Below are 26,183 nucleotides of genomic sequence, written 5' to 3' on the forward strand. Positions count from 1 at the left end.
TAAATATTATACCTCAGTAAAATTGATATTTGTGCAAACATTATTATGATGGTACAGTTATTTCTATTTCCGCTATATTAAAATGTCATTGAAGTGAAAGTACCAATACCTCAGCTTTCGTTTTACAATTTAGAGAACATGTTTAAAATTCATCTAAGGGGCTACACCAGTGTGACACGTTCAAAACAAAAAAATATTTTTATTTGCTTTTTCGAAAGCTTATATTTCCATAAATATCCTGTGAAATTGGGAAGGTCGTATCTTGAATAGTTTTTGGATGGCAGCGTTCTAAACAGCGACCGCTCGGAGGTGTAAACATACATATGTATATATGTAAGTGAAACGCGTTTTTCTCGAAACGACATTTTTCAAAATTGCTGGCGTCATAACTCAACGAGAAATTGACCGTTCAACTTCAAATTAAAACTGAGTGTTTTTAAATACATTTACAATACAATGACCTCCGATCTTTTTGATTGGTTGAAAATTGTCAATTTGGCATTTAAAAACCACCATTTTTTACTTAAAAAAACAATTTTTTTTTTCAAAATTACGCCATTTTGTTAATTTTTGATATTTTTCAAAGATCGTAGGTCATTGTATAGGAAATATCTTTAAGTTTAATAAACTTTTCAAGGTTTTTTGTTTCAGCCACTCATTCGGCCGGAATAATACCAGTAGTTGGGACACTTTTTTTTTAGCACTTCCGAAGACAGCCCATAACTCCATTATTTTTTAACATTTTTACCTTACGTACCTTATTACGTTCAAAGAAGTTCGAAATATTCAATGGCGTACTTTCTCTTAAAAAGCTTCACGAAAATCGCCTCATTTGTCATGCGTCACACTGGTATAGCCCCTTAAAAATAGTCTAAAAAATTTACCAAATTTTATAAATTTTCGTGTCTATAAACAGATAAAGTTTGGTTAGGTGGTCAGGTCGTTCCAAAATCGATGAATCTCACTTGGACATACATTCGACCTTTGTGTTAACCTTAAACTCTTAAAAGGTGGATCACCAGATCCTTATCAAACGACGAAGCGTTATAAGGTACCCACAAATTCATTAAGGCGGTGTTCATCGAGATGTTTCAATCTCAGTCTAATAAAAGCTGTGCAATAAAGTAGGAAATGACGAGATGACATCTATAAGTGTGGCGAGACCAGCTTTGCTGTAGTTGCTGTCAGTAGCTCGGATGACCTCTTAACGTTCCAAAGGTAGGTCCAAGAACGCAACCAGTAGCACAAGTCACTGCCTGCTGAGCTCACTGGTGGGCCAAAGGTAGCCTCAAGAACGCGACCAGGCATCGGAAAACCGACTATACTCCCAATGGATAAAATAGGGACCGGGTGTCCATAAGAGTCTAATATGGAGAAAGCTTAAAGCTATTGGTAATGGGGTCATGCATTCCAAGCCTCGTTTTGAGCGCGTAGTCACCGAGCTCAAAGCCAGTGTAACCGCTCGGCTGTCCAACTTCTCTGAAGGATAAAATAAAAATTTATTTATTTTTTTTAAAAACAATTTTCCACAATTTATAACATTATTTACAATTTGGAAAAACATTGTTTGGAACAAGAAAAGTTTTATTTTGGTCAAAATAGCTTTAACATATGCTACTTCTTCTTTACTGGCGTAGACACCGCTTACGAGTTAACAACAGCGCGTCAGTCGGTTCTTCTTTTGGCAATTTGGCGCCAATTGGAGATTTCAAGCGGAGTCAGGTTCTTCTTTACTTGGTCTTTCTGACGGAGTGGCGGTCTTCCTCTTCCTCTGCTTCCCCCGACGGGTACTGCGTCGAATACTTTCAGAGCTGGAGTGTTTTCGTCCATGCGAACGGCATGACCAAATCAACCCAGTCGCTGTCTTTTAGTTCGCTTAACTATGTCAATGTCGTCGTATATCTCCTACAGCTCATCGTTCCATCGAATGTGATATTCGCCTTGGGCGACTAGCAAAGGACCATATATGTTCTCTCGGAAACTCGCAACGTCGATTCATCTGATGTTGTCATCGTCCATGGCTCTTCACCATATAGCAGGATAGGGATGATGAGTGACTTTGGTTTTTGTTCGTCGAAAGAGGACTTTACTTCCCAATTGCCTACTCAGTCCGAAGTAGCACCTGTTGCAAGAGTTATTCGGCGTTGGAATAAATTAAATAATCTAAAAAATATATGATAATAAATAAATTTAGAGAATCATATTTGTATTTGCTTTAGTAGGTACATAATCTGTGTAAAGTGCCGTTGCATTAGCTTTTTGGAAAAAATACGATTACTGCTTTACAACATTAACACCCCCACACGCCTTGAAAACTATGCGTGGCATGATTTTTAAAATCGCTAAACCAAACACTGAGCGGCATGCAGCACAGGTTGTCGCTCGCCTGAGGCTTAAGATGCTCAATATTTTATATAATTACAATTTAACCGCTATTTTAGCTGTTCAACATGTTTTACTCCTCTATGGCATTTACAAATAAGTTCATCGAAACATTTTGCAACAACTATATACATATATACTTATACATTCCTATATATGTGCCATAAGTACTTAAATATATAAAAAACTGTCAAGAAAAACCAGTTAAAGTGAGTTCGCCGCCAAAACGGCAAAGCTATATAAATGCACTCATACCAAATGGTTCTTGTTGTTGTTGCAGTGAAACTACGCAAATTAAGGTTTTGAGCATTTGCAGCGACAGTTGTGGCGTCGGCGGCATCATTATCATATCGCAACGATACCATCTGTTTTGCAGTTGCGGAGCCTCGCAGCATCGTTGTTGTTTTTGTGTTTTGGAAGTCGCATGCAGCGCCATCGAAACTGTTGCCACATTTGTAGTCAGTCATCAGCACGCCTTCAGTGCGCAAAAATACTTAGATATACTGGAGACATCATAAACTTAGTTTTATAGACATGGATTCATAACTGTACTTCTGTCTAGTACCGACGTTCCCTAATCTTTGCTCAAATAGAGCCTTTTCGTTTGTTTTCTCTATTTGCGTGATTATCATTGTTGTATGTACCAAATGCCTTCATTGCTCTCGCCTACCTTACAGTTACAATTTACTTTGCGAAGGCGTGTGTGCGTCCCACACACGTTCAAACAAGCTATCTTGTTATGTTCGCTTTTAAGCGCCTAAATTACAAAATGTGCATGTGTGTTGTGCACAGCATACATATTTACATTAGCTTATACAAATTGATGCGTACATATATTTTACAATCTTAATACTATTAATACTATGGGTAAACTTTAAAAGTTACAAAATTGTGTTTGAAAATGCGAACAAAAGCTTAATTGTACATACAAATATACATAACTACGTACAACCATACATACGTACATGTAACATTTGAAAAGTGTGTTAAGATCTTAAGAGGTTTCGTTCTTAAATCTAATGTTTTTTAAACTCGTTTATTACACTATATCACCCCGAGCTAAAAAGAAAGGAAACACATTATTTTACAAAATTTTATTTGAAATTAATACCAATACAAATTGTTTTGTTTTTCGTCTTAAGAAACGATTCAAAAATCGAGAAAAATACGAAAGAACCTTCACCTTGGCTGTGCTGTAGCTAGTACCCTTCACAAGTACATTTCTCATAGCAACTATATGTACGTAAAACTGAATGTGAAAACTTAACGGTTTGCAACCAATGAAAATCGATTTTCTTCCAACCACATTTTTTGACACAAATAATATACAATTCAAATTGAACTTATTTAATAAGGAAAAAGTCTTATCTGGATTTTGCTTGGACGGCAGCTGTAAGATATAGTAGTCCTATCTTAACAATTTGTGCGTATATTGTAGCGTTGCCTTAGATAATAATTCATGCCAAATTTCGACAAGATATCTCATCAAGTGACAAAGCTTTCCATACAAGCACTTGATTCCGATCGTTTAGTTTTTATGGTATATAACGAGTAATCCAAGTAGAGATACCTTTTTATTTAATAGCCCTTTTGGACAGATCAGGCGTGAGGGTGTCAGTATTGGTTGGCATTTTATCATGGTAAGATTTACGCCTGAACAACGTTTACAAATCGTTCAAATTTATCACGAAAATTCACGATCTGTAAATAACGTTAACAAATATGGTCAACATAATCGGCCTAATGAGCGTATTAATATAATATTCGACCTAATAGATCACGTTCAGCACGCAGTGAAGAAAATATAGCAGCCGAAGCTGAGAGTGTACTCGAAGACCGTGGAGAGCCGATTCGGCGCTGCTTGCAGAAGCTTGGACTGACCTATGGAACGACTTTTCGCATTTTACGCTGAGATATTAAATTTAAAGCATACAAAATACAGTTTGCGTAAGAACTGAAGCCGTTCGACCTTTCCAAGCGGCATCGCTTTGCTCTATGGGCTCTAGAAAAGTTCTAAGAAAATTCGACGTTTTCGAGTCAAAATTTGTTCAGCGATCAATCCAATTTCTGGCTCAATGGGTATGTAAACAGCAAAATTACCGCGTTTGGAAGGAAGAGCAACTTGAAGAGATTTAAGGGTTGGCATATCATCTAGAAAACAAAAATGGTTTGGTGTGGTTTGTGGGGCGGTGGAATCATTGGTTCATATTTCTTCAAAAATGATGACGCTAAAATGTATCGGGTGGACAATCTGAGACGTAGCCACGGGCATCATTTGAAAGAGATAATCTTCCCCATTAAATTTGAAAATTCTGTGTTTTTACTTAAAAAAATAGGGAACGTCGAAATGGATCATCCTTTATGTGTACAAGTTCACGCTTATACAGACGTTTACCTATAGGTATTTAAAGCTTCATGGCTAAACCTTTTTACAAAAACACTTATTTTTAATTTTTATTTAAAATATATTCCATTGAAAACAGAGTTCTTCGACATAACCTCTGCGAAAGTGAAAGTACAAGTCAATGCGCATCGTGATCGTTTCGAACATTGTTCTGCCGAGATTGATCTGATCGAGATTATTAATCATAAGCTTATTAGATTTTATTATTTAGAATGATATAAAACTGTTATAGCTGTACTCCAATCTTTATTTAATTAACATTATTACTTTAAGATCTCAATGTCGTCAATATTTTATTTAATTAACCTTTACTGCTCCGTATATAATACGAAGCGAGATAAAGCGCACATCCAACTTCCTTTGCCCTCGAATATTCCCAATTCCAACCTACACATAGGCATCCCAGTCAGGTCTGCAGCCATATTATATTTCTACATGCCATTTAAAACGCCCGCGAGTACAAATGACAATTTAGCAATAAAAATTTGCATTTGCGGTGGGTGATTCACCGAAACCACAGCGAACAAAGCAACGAACGCCTTCACACTTTCCTTGGGCTCATCTGGATGATTCGAAATTCACAGTTGCAACGTTGCTTGCAAACAGGAAATATCTTCATACATACGACATATGTAGATGTGTGTGAGTTATCGTAAATACGTGGAACACCCTCCTCGGTAGTTGTTGTGAGCCAAAAGCACGAATCCAAAGAGGTGAAATAGATATTTATATGTTCACTAGTGGATTTGTTGCAGACTACGAATTTATGGAAATGAAAGCGTACATAAACATATATAAATATACTCGCATCTGATGTGTTGTTGTATTTGTAGCAGACGCATACATTTCGGCTCGCTTTCCTGCGCAAACGCAGATTGACTGCTGACACTCTGGCCTTTTTGCCGCCTGCTAGGACGTTTGACGGACGTTTCTTTGTCGATTCTGCGCGCACTGCACCGACGCCCATGCATGTCAACCACATCGCCGAGCCAATTGAAAACGTATTTATTTTTGTTTTTGTTTATGGCTCTTTCATTGCGCGCGCCAACCAACTTTGCGGTTTTATTTCGGTTGGCATGGCAGAAATGAAAATTGGTGGCAGACACCAGACAGCAGACAAAGACCGTAGGCTGTCAGCTGGCCGCGGAGCCAACATGCCAGCGCCGGCAGGAAGGTAGGCAGACAGCCAACAGCCAACAGCCACCACAGCTAACCTGCGCCCATGCACAGATAAAACGCAATTGAGAGTAAACTTTTATTTCACGCACGCACATTCACAAATGCATACATACATATACATATGTACTAATGTGTATAAATATTTGGTTTATTCTGCATTGTTTCGCAGATCGCTTTGATTGCGTTTGCGTTTGCGCTTGTTCGTTCCAATAGGTGTGAGTTCCTCGAGCCATGTTGAGAACGCCCACGGTTGACATTTATAGTTACTTGTTGTATAATACACCGTTCGTTTGTTTTATTTTGCACTGTAAAGGTGTAAGCGTTGGTGATCGCACGAAGTTGCTTTACCCGCAAGCAAAATAGGAAATGAATTCTTATGAAGAAAGCTCAAAAAATGCTTTGAAATGTAGATCGTTACAGTTTGGGCCTCTCTTCTTCATATTACCTAATGCTTTGGGTCAAGACTGTATGAAAATTATAGAGATGAAGGTAGGAAATGAATGAGGTGGTGAATGCGGCGAGATCTACTGGTCTTCTTTGATAACTTTCAAGTCAGTATAATGAGTAATGAGTTTTGAAATATAATATATATACTCATTAGGGTGTTTCATTTACAACTTTTTTTTGTTTCTTTGCGGACTCATGACCATTTTGTTTCTCATGTTGAAAAAAAAAATATTGCATGAAAATTTGAGCCCTTAATTTTGACTTTAAGCGGTTACATGGTTTTCTTCTTTTTTTCAAAAATTTTTTTCTCATATGAAAAATTAAATATTTTACTAAAATTTTTTATTGTTACAACATACTCTATTAACAAAAAAATTCTGAAATTTTTGGAAAATATATTTTAAATGCCATTTTCGGTGACCCCTCGGAAAAAAGGTGCGTGGCGCTGGCAGGATACTTCCTTACACGATCATCTAAAGTGAAAAATACGTGTTTTAGTTAAAACCTTAATTTAGAACTTGGACGAAGAAAAAAAATTTAACTTCTTGCATACATTAAAAAAAATATGAAAATTTCCGTAAAATTTCGCGACATTTTTTTTTCAAATAATTTTAATCGAAAAAAATCCTTCATCCAAGTATTAAAGAATTCTATCTCAAAGACCTGTGTGCAATTTCATGTATAATCATTTGAGTAGTTCTCGAGAAATCTTTCCAACCGACTTCAAAAACACAGTTTCGAGAAAAACGCGTCTAAGGACCGCGCACTTAGCCTAGCTAGCCTCGAGCGCATAAGTTCTCAAGCCTCTATCTCCGAAACTATTACGCGGATCAACTTGAAAATAAAAAAAAAAATCGGTTTTTTGAAACCCGTAAACCCATGTAACCCGTTAAATACTTTTTTTTATTTTTACGTTTTTCAAATATTTTTGAAAATTTGCTTTTGTACTTTTTACATATATATAATATGTTCAATTATACTTAAATATATATAAACATATTCGATAACGCAAATAAAATGCCACTTTTAACAACTTTTGTTTTCTCACCGATTCCTTTGCTCTTCGCTTGTCGGTGGCTTTGGCTTCATTATGGCCAATTATCGCCCCTTTTTACTAAACTAAGAGCAATAACAACAACAGTGGAGTAGTAGGTCTGTTAACGAATGATATTCCGAAAAGTGAAATCACTGCAGTAACTATTTCTTGCCTTCTTTGTCCGACTCATTATTTCGACTTCTCTGAACTTCCACAACTTGCTAATTATGAATTGTATTGAAAAGCCTTAGTAACTATATACTAAAAAATTCTTTATATACGTATATATGTATATACATATCTACTTATGTGGAAAAGAAACATATTTAATGTTTCCGATTTGCTTGGAGGCGCTTTTCGGCGGCAGAAGTTCAAACAGAGAAATTTGAAGTTTGCTCCGCAACACTTTCGGCCTTCAGAGGAACTTTATTATTTAGACATACATATATTATATTTTTTTTCTTGTAGTAGAACTGAATTAGAATTTAAACAAAATTTAATTTTGTAATTTTAAATAATAAAATTTCCATTTGAGTACCCCTGGCTCAATATATGCCAGAATTATTCGTTGACTTGTCTGCTTTTAGTTAAGTAAAACAAAAGTAACACAATAGATTTCGGTTGCGAAGCTAAAATACCCTCCTCGCACCTGGGAATTATAGCATTAAAGGTGAAAAGCGATTTCAATCTGGATTTTGTTTGATTTGTAACCGGAACGGACCCATATTTTTATCCGGCCAAGGACTGTCAAGTCGGCACCATGCCTGGAAATTACTTCAGGAATGCTTTCTTCTACTACAACAACAAAATATATACCAACAGACCTTCATGGACTTCGTCTCAACCTTAAAATACTGTATTCAGAGTATAAAAATATATAATTTTTAAATTTTGGAACGAAATTCAAAAGATCACGTTATCACTTTTAACATTACCAGAATTCCTAGAGTTACTAAGTTCACACCATAAAAGAATCTCAATAGCAAATTATTGTATTTTTAATAAGTAGACTTTAACAAAATTTTCAGACACTATACTTGTACATATGTATTTGATTTCTTAATATTGTTTCGAGAAAAATTTTTTCATCCTTTCTTCCTTTTTTCAATATTTATATATGTGACCTGGTCTACGAAAAGGGAAAAGGGAGCTAACGTGCGAAAACTAGTTTTCTGGGAAATAACTGTTTTTTTCTTTCGGATATAAAATTGTGTTGATGTGAAAATTGATTTTTTTGACACCTAAGCCCCCTTTTCGTAGACCAGGTCACATATGTGTAATTTTATTCAGTAAGTAGCGTTGCCAATGGTATGTGTGGATGCCCACTATGAAGGCACTCAAAATGTGACGCACATATGTACATGTGTGTGTAGCATTTTGCTGTTTCGTAGTTACAAAATGCCACTACCCTCCACCCCGTTCCACTATCGTTTACACCTAGTTAATATTAAAATTTCATACAATAATATAATAATTAGATTTCTGATTAAGTCTCAATGATCGGGTCGGTCTCACTGTCTGTATGTTGCACGCCAGGCCGAGGTTCGGCAGGTTCTGGGTGTTGCGGCACGAGGCACTCCAGCCGGGCCAATTTTTGAAGCCATCACGTTCGAATATTCGCTTCGCACACACCACATCGTCGTCAATGTTGTCATCAAGGAAGTCTGTGTTTGAGTTCAAACTCAAAATTAGTCAAGTTCACGGCGAGTATTGAAAGTATGTATGTATGTGAGCAGCCGGCTTACCTTCACATTTCTTATCGCAAAGGCCACCTTTGCGACTAACGCGACACCATTCCTTGCTGCTTATCTGAAAGAGTCCGTAAGTGGCGCTGCCGTTAGGATTTCGTTTCACAACTTGGGTGTTCCTCTTGCTCTCGTGCTCGATCAAGCAAATCCCTGTCGCGGCGGAAAATATTTCTATGAAATATAATTGTATTTCTTGTTTCTCAATAATGGTACTTACAGTTGGAGAGAAACGTTTTGTTGATACCGTATTTTAGCAAAAGCTCTCGCGCCAACTGGCAACGCATGTATTCTTTAGCATCCACACTAGTGTTCAGCAGAAGACAGCTTAGCAGCAGTGTGGCTAACAGGAAAGTAAGGCGAGCCATTTTTAAGTCTCTGTAAGGAATATTGTATGACATAAGGCACAATAATACTGTTAGAGATAACTGTAGATGATTGGGGCAGAAATTTTATATTATCTATTTATTTATCTGTGGTTTAGGAACCTCATGTCGGTTTCAATTGGTGGCTGCAGCACCAAAAATAAAAATCAGCTGGTAACAAGAAATGTTCTATGCTCTCTTACTAACTTTCGCAAAATATGTTTCACTATGTCTAAAATTACATAGCTAGAAACATTCACTTCTATATCTCTCTTAAAAATATATACAAGCTTATCTCAATAAATTGGGAAAAATAATTTAGACTGTCAAACTTAAGACTACTCTTCACAAAAAAAAAAAATAAAAAAATTAAGCGGCGAATTCTCTGAATAATTTTAGCAATATCTTGCCGAGAGTAAACAATTTTAGGAAATCCACACAATATTATTTTCAGATGCCGCTTTTAAACGCGTTTTTTCGAAACTGTGTTTTTGAACCCGGTTGGCGAGATTTCTCGAGAACTACTCAACCAATTATATATATATGAACTTGTACACAGGACTTTGAGAAAAAATTCTGAAAGACTTGGACGAAGGATTTTTTTCGATAGCTAATATTTGAAAAAAAAGAAGTTGCGAAATTTTCACTGAAATTTTAATTTTTTATAAAAATGTCTGCCAAATATTCAATTTTATGTTTTTTTCTTCGTCCAAGTTCTAAGTTAAGGTAAGAAGTCATCCTGCCAACGCGGGAGCATCTGTTTTCTCAGTGGCCGAGTTTAAAATATTTTTTTTCACAAAAATTTCACAATTTCTTTGTAAATAGTGTATGTTTGTAACATTAAAAAAAGAACTAATAAAATATTTAATTTTTTATATGAGAAAAAATGTTATAAAAGGCTGTTTTTACCCGAGGAACTCCACATAATACCTTAACTATGCAAGAATATGTCTACAAGAGGCTTCTTAAAATTCAAATTATTTTTGGAAATATAGGTAGTATTTTCCTGACCCGGCATCCAAACTAGTTCGAGCAGCTCGCGAAACTGTAAATGCGTTCTATAATATTTTTGTTTTTGGGTTCTCGGTTGACATCGTGTTAATGGTCACGTGCCAGTTTATTGAGGCCCTCACTTTATCAGCCAATTTTTTAAATAATTTATTTTTTTCTGTAGTGTTTTAATTCCAATAAATAAATTATGTAGTAATTCATGCTCTCTAGACTAGAATACCCCCATAGGTAGAGTTATGAGTATATTGATTTAGATATCAAGGACCGAGGTGAGCCTTCTGCGCCTGATCGGTTGTTCAATTACACTGTAGTCTTTAGATCGAGAAATACTGCGGACCCGATCGCAACGGATTTAAGACTGCCAACCGCGGTTTCCTCAGTTTTCTCTCAAATTCGCTGAGCACTTTTAGTCAGACCGTTAGTCAAGCCTTTTACATATAACAACAACCACAAATATGTGAGATTTAAAAAAAATATCGAAGAATCGGTAGATAAAATGAAGTTTATAGGAAAATTAATTAGTGCACTCCGCTCGGAAACTGGATTTAACGCTAAAAACCCACCCACATTATGACTAACTGAGACTACCGAGACTACACGTAAGCCGCAGTCTCGTACATATGTGTGCATACATATAAGCTAAGTAGGGCGGCTGCCGAACAATACCTTTGCGCTGTGAAGTCCCCACATGTCAGCTGTTTACCTTAATGTAGGCAAATCACGAAATCTATGGGAGACTGACAAGTTTTATAGGCCACCCCAAATTGATCGGGACGAAATTAATATATGTACATGGTTGTACGTAACTGAAAATCAGCAAAGACACAAGTATCAAACACAAAATAATTCAAGGTCAAACACAAACAACAACACCAATGTAAGCCAAAACAAACGAGGCGAACATATGTAAATCCGAAGAACGAGCAGGCAAATCACTTTGACGAGCGAAACGCAATTATATGCTATCTTTAATTAGTGCTAATCTTTAATTTCTCTGCGCCGGCTTGTTCTTAATGAGCATCTGCATGTGTGTGTGTGTGTAATTTGGTGATTGTTTAAATGGATGCAAGTGTGTGAGTGTGCGTGTGTGTAAGACGTAATATTTTCTATTTATAATATTACGAGCTGCGTACAGGTGAAAGTGCTTACTTAATAAAGCCGCTCGATAATCTCACGTGTGGCGCGATACACACACGTACACACACAGAGGCAACAGGTGAGCGCTGGCTTAACACAGAGTGCTTATTCTAAATATAAAGCACGATTTCGACTTAACACTTAAACGCGTGGCAACTACAATAACACAATTTTCGGCGAAATTCCGTCAAAATATTTACAAAATAATATTTGCATATGTATGTCAATATAATTGTTGTTGCACTTTGCGAATCGCGACTTTTGATTAGATGCGATTATTTAGCTGTTAGTTTGAATTCGAAGATGATTTATTAATTAGTTGTTGTTTGTTATTGTTGTTTACATGGTTTCGTGTTCACTTTTAATTAGTTTTGCTTTGTGCGCGCGCAACAAAGCCAACAACAAAAGTGCCTCTGAAGATAGCGACAAGCGACGAACCGATCGTGCGGCTAACTAAAGCGATGTGCGCTTAATGATCCCAAAGCGGTAACTAAACCGTGAATGGAACATGTTTTGGTCTTTTGTTTTTGTTGTGTTCTTTATGTTGAACACACTGTTCTGTTTACAATGTGAGCGACAAGCGCCAGAAGGTGTATTGGTAACTGTGTGTATTTGTGTGTATGTTCGTTTATTAATTCCTGCTGGCATAGGACACTGCCGAAGCACGCTATAGACGAAACTTACATATAGATAGGTGCTGAGGTATAGAAGGGTGCTGAAAACCCTTTGTATGCCTTGAACAGGATAATATTAAGTTTCCCACGATGTTTGCAACACCGACCTTATAAAGTATACGTATAAATGATCAGCGTGACTTGCTAAGTCGATTTAGCCATGTCAATATTTTATAGTATATAGCTGCCATACATACTGAACGATCGGAATCTAGTGCTTGTACTGAAATCCATTTTATTTGATGAGATATCTTCATGAAGTTCCAAAGAAATTTTTCACATCGCAAAAATAAAGCATCCAACCGATCGGGCAAAGTTCTTGTAAAGAATCTTTTGTACCGAATCGTTTTTTCTTGTCCTCCTTTAATCTTCCGGTCCTTTCATACGACTTTTGGTAATGATTCGACTCTACCACCTATTATACTTCTTCGAGGATATAAAACTGGAAGCAAAAATTGTAAACATGCCTTGGAAATTTGAGAAAAGTCATATTACCAGTTACTGAAACACATACATTCTGGTAATTATATTATTAGACCGGTTGTAGGGTAACGCAAGAAACCCACTGCCATGATTCGAGTATAATAGCATATTATTTCTCATTAGACTGTGGCTAAGCACAACTTTTAAAGCATTTTGTATTCAAAACGCTCTCTCAAACTACCGATGAGCCGTGCACACACTTAGAGTATATCCAAATAAACTTGTATATATTGTATGTTAATGACAGCTATTTCGAGCGTGGGTGATAGCTGTTTCGAAGTAAAGTTTGTTCCTGAAATGTGTTTTCAAAACATAAGTGACGCGAAAACGCCGAAATTCATACAAATGATGAATGAAGTGCGTGTGTATGTGTAAGCAAGTCAATTGCTTAAAATTTTAAGAAAAACTTGTATGTACATACATGTGTATGTGCGTGTGTGTGTTTACATATTATTAAAGTTTTGTTTATCAGCGTTGCATGTTTCAAGAGATTGCTCAAACACTTCGCTGTGATAAAGTGTTTTTATCGTCACAATGCTCATCTTATCAACCACAATGATAAGAAACTGCCATATTTGCAAAACAAAAACAATAAATGCACTAAAGCGGAAATTGTAAGTTGAGGACTACTCTGCATACCAATGAGCGTGGAGCGAAGTGTTCAGCGCATATTTGTATATATTCGACTGTTTTATTTTTATAAATGCCTGTGTTTCGCGCACCTTCTTGATATTATACATATTATCTATAGTATATATAGTATATACATATATATATTTTTTTAAATTTTGGTTGAGGGCATTTAAGATAAAAATCAAAAGTAATTAAAATTAATTTTTGAGCTACGTTCAACTGACATTATCAAAACTCTTTGGTAATATCGCACAGTGTTGCTATTTCTCTAACAAATAAAAAACAAAAAATTATAGATGTGTATGTATGTATGTATTTGTGATATAATTTATTGAGCCAATTTCCGCTACTTAAAATCGAATTTATAAAACTTAACAATAATTTAATATTTTTCCTTAGCATAATTACTATTTACGTACATACATATGTATGTATGTTAGTATGTGTAAATTTGTAAGCGCTTCTTCCACGCAAATTCGAAAACAATTGATGTGCTTGATTTGTATGCCATGTGAAGCTTAAGGGTAAATCGTTTGTTTGTATAAAAAGTCATTATTTCTCATTATATATTTATGTTTATACTACGTAGTCGCATGCACTCCAATTCGCGCCTTAAAGGTCCTTGTATAGCCGCTAAGCAGCAGCTTTTCGCAAGAGCCACCAGTGGCGAGTTCTAACTTCCTTCAGCAGCAACAGATACTTATAGCGGCAGTTAGATGCAGGAGATTTACTCAGCATCTGGAGACATCGGGCAGCGTACGCCCACGGCACTTATTGACCCAACCGGGCCAAGCCTGAAAGCCGTGCCTGTTGAAAATTTGCATGGCACAACGGGAATCGTCGGAGATTTCATCGTTCAAAAAATCTATAGAAAAGATATAAACAAATCAAGCAACAATTAATTGGAACTGAATTACAATATATAATTGTGTTCGTATAGTCATTAAGAGAGTTTAATAATTGAAATTAAAAAACTTGTGTCTCTATATTGGTGAGATAAGGCAATCTTTATGACATGTTTATTTATGGCAGATAGGTGTACGATTTTCATGCATTTTTCGAAGCTTACAAGCAGTGTTTTTATTTCCAACAATAAATAACGAAATTTAAGTTTAAAATTGGTGTACTTAAGAGGTTACATGGGTTCACGGGCTTCAAAAAATCTATTTTTTTATTGTGTTATTAAATTCTGTAATACCTATGGAATATGGTCCTAAATTTTCAAGCTGATCCGCGTAATAGTTTCGGAGATAGAGCCTTGAGAACTTGTAAGCTCGAGGCTAGTTAGGCTAAGTGTGCCGTCTTTAAATGTGTTTTTCTCGAAACTGTGTTTTTGTTGTCTACTAAACCGATCTTCATGAAATTTTTAGATACAATTCTTTATAGACTTGAACGAAATATTTTTTTTCGATTACAACTATTTGAAAAATATTGCGATTTTTTTTTTAATGTCCGCAAATATAATTAAAAATATTAAATTTTCTGTTTATTTTCCCTTCGTCCAAGTTCTGAGTTAAGGTTTTAACTAAACACGTATTTTTTCACTTTAGATAATCCTGTAAGAAGTTATCCTTTCATCGCGGGCGCATCTTTTTCCGAGGGGTCACCGGAATTCTTTGTTAATACGGATAGTGATGTTTGTAAGACTAAAAAAATCTAATAGACAATGTTTCAATTGTTATATGAGAAAAACATTGTTGAAAAAAGCAATTTTTATCCGAGGAAACCCATGTACCCTTAAAGAGATGCTTTTGTGCAGTATATCGCCTGACAGCTGCCATTATTGACAGCTTTCTATATGTCAAGAAGACTGCAGATGTAGAAACTAAGTTTGACCGGCTTGAGCTGAATATCTTATGCAGAAATCACGTGTGAACAATTTTTCTGGATTTCGCTAAGAAAAGTAGTTTCCATACAGAATCTTGGTTTTGATGGATTAGTTGTCCCAAAGTGAGCAGCTATGGGATGGCTAAAACATAGACTCATCTCGTCAAGTTGATCATTTATATATATACTGTACAGGGTCCTTGACGTTTCCTGTTGAGTGTTACTAACTTCTTGGCCAGTTTATACCCTGTAAAGGGCATATAAATATTCATGAAAATAACGATAGAGTGGAAAACACTGATTTGCGTCAGCTTCATCAATAGGCACGTTCCAAGTCGGGCAAGAACATTCGTTGCATTCACAAATACATGTAAATATGTTAAACAAATTAGAGGAATGATAATTAAAGCTTGCGACACTTTCTTGCCGCAAATTATTTGCTAGAAATGTAGATAACGGTGAAAGTATGTTATGTGTGAAATTGTTTCATATTGTGAAGTATACGGAATATTTCAGTTAGTTTTATTGAGAGTGAGGCGGGCTCGATTAATATTGATGATTTTAAAAAGTTAAAAATCTGGAAGTTTAATTCCCTGGCGACTAATTCCTGTACAATAATTCCTTTAGAAAAACTGTAGACCGTACTTTGACTTAAAGCCCTAACCGAACGGGCCTTTATATGCTTGAGATGGCATTTATGTGAGCTAAGGGTCTATCTTCATTTCGTATTTTGTTAATAAAATTCTAGTTAAAAGTGAATACTTCTCAACGCAACTAATTTAAATTTGAACAACTTAGTTTTGACTTACGCTCTCTTTAGAACTCAATAATCTCACCACCTCTCTAAATAGCTGATATTGAGTATTGAGTGAGGATAATGCTTTCTAACAAATAAAGAGAGATTATCCTGTAATATAAAGATTTTAAAATCTGGCGAACTAAATTAGAGCAAGTGAGTGATCCTTTTGTAAAATCACCGTCCAAAAACGTTTCTGAGGCTTCTCTAGATATAAGTCTCAAGTTGTAGATACTGACAAATTGTTATAATTCATAGCATAAATAACTTACCTTCACATTTTATATTGCATATTCCACCCTTTCGACCTTTTCGACACCAATTTTTATTGTTTATCTAAAAAATAGAGAAATCAAGAAAAGAAAATAGGTGTTATTCTAACTATTTCACTAGAAGATGGTTTGTGAAACGAACGGAACTCCTAGCACAGATAAATTGAAGAGCTTTAGAGTAATTCAACTAACCTGAAAAAGTCCATAGCTCACGCTGTGATTAGCTAATTGCATAACTTTTGAAGTACTTCGGCCGCTTTCATTCTCCACCAGACACACCCCTAACAAACAAGAAATCAAACTTCAATATTTATTTACCATTTTAATCGAAAAAGGATGTCGATAAATCATTTTATGATTTTATATTATAAATTTAAATCACAACACTAAACAAAAAAGTTGTTGGCCTAAATTCAAATACTCACAATTCGAGAGATAGCTTCTTGGGAAATCGTGAGCCAACAATTCCTTGGCCAGTTGGCATCGCGTCAGCATTTTTGCTTCACTGTGCGTCCACAGGCAGCAGCTCAACACCACCGATAGACTCAAAATCGCTATTTTCGATTTGAAGCGCATTTTGTATTTTCCGTATTGTGAAATGTGTATTAAAGGCTGATAAGACGGGCGGTTCCCGGAACCGTTTAAAAATAATTTCCACGTTTGTGTGTGTGTGCGCCAATAATTGTAATTTAAAATCAAAATAATTATGCGATGTCGACGCTATGAATTTATTGCGATGCTTGTGGTCAGACTAAAATAGCGACAGGTTAATTAATTCTTTAATTCCTGGAAATGCACGCGAGTTGTTGTTGCACATGCACTTATATAAACACTTCTAGGTGATATTTGCGTTCCCTAATACACGGTGCTTTGCAAATATGCGCTTGGACTGCGTATAGCCTTGAGGATGTGTGTAAGGATTGCGATCACCTTGCTATGCATCTAGGCCGCGCTAAAGGATTGCGAATGTATGCGTTCACTTTCCACAGCTTCCACAGTTAAAGCTCCACGCTTCAGTGTTACCGCACTACTGTCGCACAGCCAGAGGAATTAAGGTTTTTAAAGCCTCGGGGGCCGGACCACTGCGCACTGCAGCGTCACAGCGTCACAGTGTCAGCTCCGTCGCGGGATATGCCGCGCATGCTGTGGCAATTGTCAATTTTCCACTTTTCGCAATGCTGCGATGCTCCGCCGGTATCGCCACATAATTTGCCACTTTTCGTGCATGCAACCGTTTCAACTAATCAATGCTCGTTTCGTGTTCTGGCACTGCTCTGAATCATTAGCATAAAGTCAACTTCTTCAGCAGCTGTCGAGCTCTGTGCCTCGGTACGGTACGATCGCAGACAGTAATCACGACGACATCGAAGGCGGTAAAAATAAACATAATTGGATTTGAATGGACGTGATGGCAGCGATAAAGTTATGAATTAAATAATAGACACACGCGAGTGCATGGGGCTTAGAAGAACTTAACTTTCAATTGTATGTGTTCTCGAAGTCACTAGAGACTCACTTTCGTTTTCGCCTTAACACTGGAACAACGAAGCGTGAAAATAGCGGCACGAACAAACTTTGGGGTTATGCGGAACATTTGAGAAGAGAGCATTTACCCTCGATAAACATTGAAACGTCTAATTCAATTGATGGTCTCACTAAAGACATAAACAATTCATAATGCTTAGGAATTCCAAGCAGACACGACTGACGACCTTCTGAAGATTCGACTAATATTAGTTGCTCAGTTATAGCATCAACCATGGTAAAGACAGATCGTATTTCTTCAAGAAAAACTGTTTTTTAACACAAATTAGCTTTCTAAGTAAAAAAATATGCGGCATAATGGAGACTAGTTTCCGTCAGGACAGGTTTAATGTCACTAATTGGCAAATTGGTTTGCATCTAATGCAGCTATTTTGCCTGTTTGTTATGCATCTGACAATCATTCTGTTTTTATGTGTCAAATTGTTGACGTTTTCCGTCTTGACCCAAAAACCATAATGCAATGGAAAATCATGAGAATTTATACGTCTTAAACGCACATATATCTTCACTATTCATACAGGGTTTCTCCGGAAAGTAATAGGATTGATTTTCTTCCGCCGCGACTCTACTTCGGAGCGCACCGACTGGATTCGGTAGAGGGCGCTCCTAGCTAAGAAACGAGCAGATGGTCAGTTGTCTTCGAGCACCTAGAGAGTCAGGACAAACATTTTCGTGCGACACGTTCCTGCCGAAAATGCAGCGTTCGTTAAAACAGAGGTACGCGATTAAATTCTGTGTGAAACTCGGTAAATCTGCGACTGAGACGTTTGATATGATCAAGCAGGCTTACTCAGATGTTGTTTTAGCAAAAAGTGGTGTGTTTTGGTGGCACTAGGCCTTTTTGGAGGACCGGAAAGATGTCGTTGGGGAAGACCAAAAAAGGGAAGAATGAGCAAATCCAAAGAGAAAACGATGCTCATTGTATTTCTTGACATCAAAGGCATCGTCCACCATGAATTTGTTCCTCCTGGACAAACCATCAACGCCAAGTTTTACGTGAAATTCCTAAAGAGACTCAAACGAAGGGTCAATCGGGTTCGATAAGACATTACAGCCGATTGGAAGTAGCACCACGACAACGCCACGGCTCACACCGCCTTTCTTGTGAACAGCTTCCTAACCAAGGTCGGCGTCCCAATGCTTTCGCAGCCGCCCTACAGCCCAGATGTGGCCTTCGCGGACTTTTTTTGTTTCCTTGCCTGAACAGACCGCTGAAAGGTAAGCACTTTGAGACGACAGCGGGGATTCAAGCAGCATGCACCTCGGCTCTCAAGGCAATTCCGGAGAATGCCTTCCGTGACGCTTTCAATGCTTGGAAATCGCGGTGGCAGCGCTGCATCGACGCAGAAATAACCTACATATTTTATAAGTTTTTAAAGAATTGTAACGATTGGTTCAATACATTTTTTTAAATCGACTCAGTCCTAGTTTTTCCGGACAAACCGTGTATACGTTCTGTATATTGAAATGTCATGTCATTGATTCAATATTAAAAAAAAATCGTTCAATGGTAAAATGAAAGCAACACAGTTGAAGAGACACTCATCTCTATTAATAAGTGTTTAGAAATATTTGAGTTAGAAAGTAAAACTACTGAAATGGAAGACTAAATTGAGAATGGAAAAATGTAGTAAAACAAATATTTCGCAGCTTCGACTACCATTGCACACGTATGCTTGATTGGTTCATATTTCTACGCTAAATTCAAGCACTTTTGTTTTTTTCTGGAGGAATATTCTATGAATGAATGAATAAATCCAAGCCTGCAAGACTTTTGGTATTTTTATCTCGAGCAGAGCTCGATCATTATATTATGTTACGGTCCCTTCAGCCAACACCGAGTCGTTGGCACACATAGTAAAGTGAAATATGGATCTCAGGTAGCCTCACTCTGTGCCGAATATTATTGCCTAAATTTCGGAGACTCGAGTGAGATACGGAATTTCCCAAGAACATGCATATCATCATTACAAATTATGTGTGTGTGTGGAAACTCGAGCTAACAAGCTAATAGACGCCAGCTTATCTAGCTTATTACTGACATAATAAACACTTAGCAAGTCATTTTAGTTTAACATAATTTTCTTAGTTGAAGAATTGAGTTCAGAAATGTGTGACTGAATCAAAATGTGACTAAATTTGTTATGATTACGGTAATTGAGTTCACACGCCAGAAAAGCGGCACAAACATACACACATACACACATTAGAATGAATTATTTGCCACTGCGGCGTCACATGCGCTCTTAATGATGCCTTGTTATTAGTCACATATGTATGTATGTAATAAGGAAGTATTTTAATGTTTATGCATCCACGCTTTCTTTTCTTCATTCCAGCCCACATTCACAGCAATTGCTCACTTTAATCTTCATCGCTTCAATCAGTGCGGCGTTGGGCAATGATTTGCATAATTTGCGTGTCGATACAGCAACAACCACCGTCACGCCAGCCATGTACCCGACATCATCACTAACAACAATCACACTGCTAACGAAGAGTTCCCCATATATGACACCCGCTAGAACAATGGCGAACCACAGCAACACTGATGACATGTCCAATGCCATAATGTTAGCTGGTGGCGCTCCATCCTTGAAGCCCACGCCGGCGCCTATGATACCGCATCCACCGCCAGCCATTAAGACGACAGGAAAGCTGTTCAACAAGAGCTTGCCGAAGCGACGAAAGGCGGGAGAAATATCCGCCATACCCGTTTACGATCCAAGTGTAGAGTGGAAGTGTCCGAACGTTACGAGCTCGCGAAGCCTGGAATGCGGTTGTGACCTGCCGCATACACTGCGCTGTACCGGCGATTTGCATGGATTAACGGTAAGAGGAGCGCATATTTTGTAAATTTCAGCGGACTCAAGATTTGTACATTTGTAAATACTTCAGGTGCTTGCGAGCAATTTGAGGGTTTCACCCTATACCATCTCGCTGCTGGATTGTTCCTTGAGGAATGTCACCTTCTTGAGTGATGCGAAGATTTTCGAAGGCATATCGCTGTATGGTTTGGTAATTTCATCCGGCGAAATAAAGCGCGTCCATAAATCGGCGTTTTTGGGCATAAAAGGACCTCTACAAGCCTTAGGTAAGTACCCATCTATTATTTCTTCTACTTTCTATTTAACTATGATTATATAAAATCCCTTCACCTTGCAGGACTACCAGCAAACGCGCTCTTAAGTGTTCCATGGAATTCGATATCCACACTAACAGCACTCGAGCGCTTAGATTTGTCCAATAACAAAATCAAAGCTTTGGGCACTTCAGATTTTGCGGGACTGTCTAATCTCGTCTATCTTGAGCTGAGCAATAACCAAATATCCAGCATATCACAACGTACCTTTATGAATTTAAGGAAATTGGAAGTATTGAAATTGGGTGGCAACCGTCTGGGAGATTATCCAACAAGCCTGAAGGCACTAACCGCTTGCTATAACTTACGGTAAGTTTTACTCACTAATAATATAAAATACGCTTGAATGTTATAACTTTCTTCAAATAGACAACTTGATCTCTCCGCCAATAATCTGAATGGTCCACTAACTGCCTCCACCTTGCCCGGCTTGCGTAGCCTCGAATCGTTGGAGTTAAATCGTAATCTCATTAAGAGCATCCAGAACAAAGCTTTGCAAAATTTTTCTGGCCTCTCTAGTCTCTCGTTGCGTCATAATCAAATTGACGTGCTACAAGATCACGCCTTTTACGGGCTGGGTTCCTTAGAAAATCTGGACCTCAGTTTCAATGGCATTGTTGCTATTTCAAGCGCCTCGCTACAACATCTGACACGCCTCACAACACTCGATCTAACACATAACTTTCTACGTGCTCTCACCTCTGATCTGATCACACCGTTACCCTCCTTACAAGTCTTGCGTTTAGCCGGCAATGACATTTCAATCGTTGCGAAAAATGCTTTGGATGGCGCACGCGAATTGAAGAGCCTCTCCATGCAAGACAATCCTTTGTCCTGTGACTGCACCATACGCTCGTTTGCCGAGTGGTTGCAGGTGACCAAAATACAGGCGGGCGATTTAATAAGCGCCACTTGTGTGACGCCGCCTCGCCTGGAGGGCGCACCGCTCATACAAGTGCCATTGGAAACTTTAAACTGCGAAATGGACAATGTGGAAAAGGACAATGCCAACATAATCGAGCAGTTAGAAGCGATAACGAGACAAAACCATACGACACACATTAAAGATCTATCCGAAGAGGTAAGTCACGAGAGATCCGTCGCCAAAATACGTCATAAATATACTTACGTCTTTCCTTTTGCAGATTGTACTACACGAACTGCATTTCTCAGCCGATTACGGACTGATACTAACCTGGATACTTAACCTGAGCAAGAACGACTATATGTGTGATGCCATCTTTGTCTATAAAGAAGAGAATATCAACGAAATACTGATCGATAACTCACCGGTAGGTTAAAACTGTATATGTCTATAACATTTAATAACTAAATAACTCTCTCAAGACTTATTAACGCATTCGAAATCGGTTTCATAAATAGAAATAAAATCATTTAAGCTTTGTTCCCACAAAACGTAACGTCATTGTATTATTGAGCCAGTTGTACTGAAAAAAGCTGGTAACCCCTTATCTTTGTACATCTGTTGTAAATCTGTACATATTCCCCAAGATTACTAACACTTTTTCTAAATTCAATAAGTCGTATCTATAATATTTTGTTAAAAATACTTGTACTGATCAGAAACACAATGTTGTTTTTTGCAGATCCATTGTGAGAGCAAGGTGCTGAATGGTCAGAACACTGTCAGTGTTATAGTACCGGATAGCTCTTCCTTGGAAATCGGAGAAAGGTAATTAGCACTCAAATAAGGATGACAATACGTTAACTAAAAGCAATTTTCTACTCCGTACAGTTACCGTTTTTGCCTCGTTATGGTGCAGGAGCAAAACCACGACGCTGATCTGAATGTAGGCTGCTCCAACATTACAAAACTACAACTTAGCAGCCCGGGCTCGGTGCCAGAAGTACGACAGTACCAAAGGCGTCCATACCGAACTGAGCTGCCCTCATATCGCGACAGCGAAACCAGTTTTGCACCCATTGTCGCGCATAAAATGGATGAGAATTTCACAAACTCTAAACGAAACCACAATGCCATATACGAAGAGGCAAGTCAGTCACAACAAACTACACCGCAGCATACATATAGCTTCCTGGATTCGCTGAATAAGAGTTTCCTGCCTGGCTTGGGCGTTGGTATACTCGTAACGTCGGTGGTGGTACTTATATGGGGCGCCACACGCATACGACAAGGTTCAAGCAACAGCCGTCCGAGCACACCGACTGCGACCACCTGCTATGCCGCCTCGGAGCATATAGCGCGCCTAGCTGATGCTGAAAATGGCACGCGCTATTTAAAGTTGCAGGCCACGACCAGTCTTTGAAGAACCCCGATGTTTCATCATAGTACACTCAACTCTCACCACCAATTTGGTCATCGAGTGGATTCGGTCCCTATGAAATATATTTTATATGGATATACTTTTGTACATACATACATATGGTATATGCCTGTGGAGCCGAAAATATTGTGAGTTGCTGCTGCCTAGTGTAGTGAAGGATCAGCAACTCTTGTGATAGTACAATCTTTGTACCAATGCATTAAAGTACGGTTTTTTCATTTTCAAACGATTTTCTAGTTGTAAAGTTAACACTGTAGCACCTAAGCCAAATATAAACAAATTGTTAATTCCTCCTTTATAGTAATCTTGTAGCTGTAAGTGCATTCGATTTTCACTTTTCTAGGCTAGGTCCTCTCCTGGTTAAAGAGCACAGTAGACCTGCTCAGAATAATTATATATTGTATATTTTTCGATTCCTTGTGCCATAGTTGATAGTCCTTTCCTGTACTCACACTCTAATTTTTAGTTGTTTAAGTCCTAAGTTAGCCTCTCACGCTCATAACTCTTTAAACTAAATGTTTCCGATGTAATTTTGTTTATTTAATTAGCACATACTCATTCATACGTATGCATATAAATATATTAACTAATTTATTAACACACTTCCACTAATTGTTTGAATAAATGAAAATATTTATTTATCAAAAGCGAAGCATTTATTTCAAAATACATAAAAATTAAGATGTCATTAAGAGGTTATTAGAAGGCATTCATGGCCAATTGGTTACATTAGTATCATTTTGAACTCGAACTAATTTCGAAGGCATAAAGAAAAGCAAATAATTCTATAAAAAGAATACATGTATAAAATTATATATTTCTTTAATTAATAGAAAACAAATAAATAATTTAGCGCAGCACCTCTTATATGTCTTTGTATAGAGAACTACACGCAGAGCATGCTGAAAATTTGATAGCGATCGGATCATTTGTCGAGGAGATGTCACTCACGCCTTGACGAGGAACCACGTCCAGAACGGCCAGCAACATCATCTGCTGATCAACACGTCAATAAAATAAATGAATTGGAGCTTGAGAATTGACAACTAACAGTCAGAGATCGTACTGGCATCGTTGGAATATCGAAAGGATCAGTAAAAACCATTTTGAAAGATCATTTGGGCATAATAAAATTGAAAGCACGATTGGCTTCAAAAATACTAAATTTTTTCGAAAAACAGCACCGCGTTAACGTCTGTGAACCAATGCGTTCCGACTATCAGGATGTCATGAAACATATTATACTAGCGATGAGTCCTGGATATATGCTTAAAACCCGCAAACAGACGATCAATTGGCCGAATATCGTGGCAAAGGTGAGCTGACGCCGAAAAAACCACGTCAAAACTTAAGGTTATGTTGCCAGTTTTCTTCGATTATTGAGGTGTGGTGCACTCCGAATTTCTTCCGACCGGCCAAACTGTCAAAAAAGAATACTATTTGAGTGTTGTGCGTCTTTTGCGCGAAGCTATTCGTAAAAAGAGGCCGGAAATATTGGCCGACAACTCTCGGTTTTTGCAATACGATAATGCCACACGAATACTGCATTTATTTATCGTGAGTTTTACGTCAAATTTTCAATCAATATCTTGCCGTAACCACCGTATTTGATTGATTTAGCTCCGTATGACTTCTGGCTATTCAGCGACCTCAAACAATCGCTTCAGAGACACCGTTTTGAGCCAATTGAAGTCATTAAATTTGTGTCGCTACGCGCATTGAAGGCTATTCAAAGAATTGCTTTTAACAACTGTTTCGAGGATTGGAAAAACGTTAACAGAGGTGTATTGTGGCCAAGGGGATTACTTTGAGGGGGACGGCATAGATTTTGAAGAATTGTTTAAGAATTTTTGTATGATCATAGTGATATGTCTCTCAGATTGGTTATGATATTTTAGTAGGACTCAAGGTTTGATATCGAGAGGACTTCTCTTATCTCCAATTTTCTGATAAGTAGGCTCTATGATGCCATCCAGTTAACCTACAATAGATATTTCAGTGGTCAGATAGGGTTTGCTTAGATCCTGCGAGAACCTTCAAGAATCAGGTTTCAAAGTTCTCTTTATCATGCTTCGATGAAAATCATAGACGTCCTAATTCATATTATATTTTTACTTTCCCCAGAGCAGCATTTAAAATCATAATTTGACGACCCTTACAGCGTTGCAAATAGCGGTACATGTACATTAGTAATATATTCATTCACTAATATTATGTATGTGCGTAACTTTGCCCAATTGTCATAATAAATTCATGAAATTGTCGCAAGCGTGATTATTAATCGCTTTAAATGTAAAAAAACGTACTGTGGGCAAAAAACAGTAAGACTTTTTAACTTAAATTTCGCGCGAAACCCCATTCGGCGAAATATTTGTTTTCTAAGTTGGTATATACATATGTATGTATATTTATATATATGGTATACATATATCTTTGTGAGCGCGGTTAACTATAAATCAAACATGTGTCAACAAATGTAAAAATAAATAAAACTGATTTAATTGCTGGCAGTGATTAAATTAGTCATAAATTCTTGGTATTAACGTAATTAACGTTGCCAGCGAGCAGTGTGCTTACAAAATAGAATTAAGGTTAGTAACTAACGTCACAATTCCTACAGTTGCACATGCGTACCTTCATACACACTTGCATGTAGGTGTGTGTAGTGGCTCGAAAGATATTCGGTCAATCGTCAGGCTATCGATTGATTACCCACTAATCAATTTTTCACTTTGTCCTTTCGTCGTTTAGTTATTGGTGATAGTTTTCCGATTCTTGCCACCATTGCAGCGTATTTGA

At 37.4% G+C, this 26,183-nt stretch overlaps 3 protein-coding genes across 7 annotated transcripts in view; 1 reads left to right on the plus strand and 2 right to left on the minus strand.

Moving 5' to 3' along the window:
- LOC120770836 (toll-like receptor 9) overlaps positions 1-23,985 on the plus strand; it is a 39,607-nt gene extending 15,622 nt beyond the window's left edge. Inside the window, exons 1-8 of one of the 2 annotated variants that reach the window (XM_040098427.1) lie at positions 13,192-13,220; positions 20,276-20,768; positions 20,835-21,030; positions 21,102-21,387; positions 21,448-22,159; positions 22,224-22,370; positions 22,686-22,771; positions 22,835-23,985. In XM_040098427.1, the coding sequence (XP_039954361.1) occupies positions 13,216-13,220; positions 20,276-20,768; positions 20,835-21,030; positions 21,102-21,387; positions 21,448-22,159; positions 22,224-22,370; positions 22,686-22,771; positions 22,835-23,366 (2,457 nt within the window). In that variant the 5' untranslated portion in view covers positions 13,192-13,215 and the 3' untranslated portion in view covers positions 23,367-23,985. Of the gene's footprint in view, positions 1-13,191; positions 13,221-20,275; positions 20,769-20,834; positions 21,031-21,101; positions 21,388-21,447; positions 22,160-22,223; positions 22,371-22,685; positions 22,772-22,834 lie in introns of those variants that run through there. The other variant, XM_040098425.1, reaches the window with a different exon arrangement.
- LOC120770837 (lysozyme c-1-like) lies at positions 8,755-12,187 on the minus strand. 4 transcript variants are annotated; one of them, XM_040098431.1, is made up of 5 exons: positions 11,719-12,187; positions 9,414-9,571; positions 9,194-9,346; positions 8,964-9,112; positions 8,755-8,885 (listed from the first exon to the last, which is right to left on the minus strand). In XM_040098431.1, the coding sequence occupies exons 2-5, from the start codon at positions 9,559-9,561 to the stop codon at positions 8,880-8,882; spliced, it is 456 nt and encodes a 151-aa protein (XP_039954365.1). In that variant the 5' UTR covers positions 9,562-9,571; positions 11,719-12,187; the 3' UTR covers positions 8,755-8,879. The 4 variants fall into 4 exon arrangements, with proteins under 4 accessions (XP_039954365.1, XP_039954363.1, XP_039954362.1 ...); XM_040098429.1 differs by having other exon boundaries at positions 8,755-9,112; positions 12,050-12,187; XM_040098428.1 differs by having other exon boundaries at positions 8,755-9,112.
- Positions 13,787-17,438, minus strand: LOC120770838 (lysozyme). The gene is made up of 4 exons (XM_040098432.1): positions 16,817-17,438; positions 16,584-16,672; positions 16,392-16,455; positions 13,787-14,361 (listed from the first exon to the last, which is right to left on the minus strand). The coding sequence occupies exons 1-4, from the start codon at positions 16,965-16,967 to the stop codon at positions 14,228-14,230; spliced, it is 438 nt and encodes a 145-aa protein (XP_039954366.1). The 5' UTR covers positions 16,968-17,438; the 3' UTR covers positions 13,787-14,227.
- Positions 23,986-26,183: the final 2,198 nt, after the last annotated feature.

The sequence above is a fragment of the Bactrocera tryoni genome, chromosome 3 (genome assembly GCF_016617805.1).
Source record: "Bactrocera tryoni isolate S06 chromosome 3, CSIRO_BtryS06_freeze2, whole genome shotgun sequence".
NCBI classification, from domain to species: domain Eukaryota; kingdom Metazoa; phylum Arthropoda; class Insecta; order Diptera; family Tephritidae; genus Bactrocera; species Bactrocera tryoni.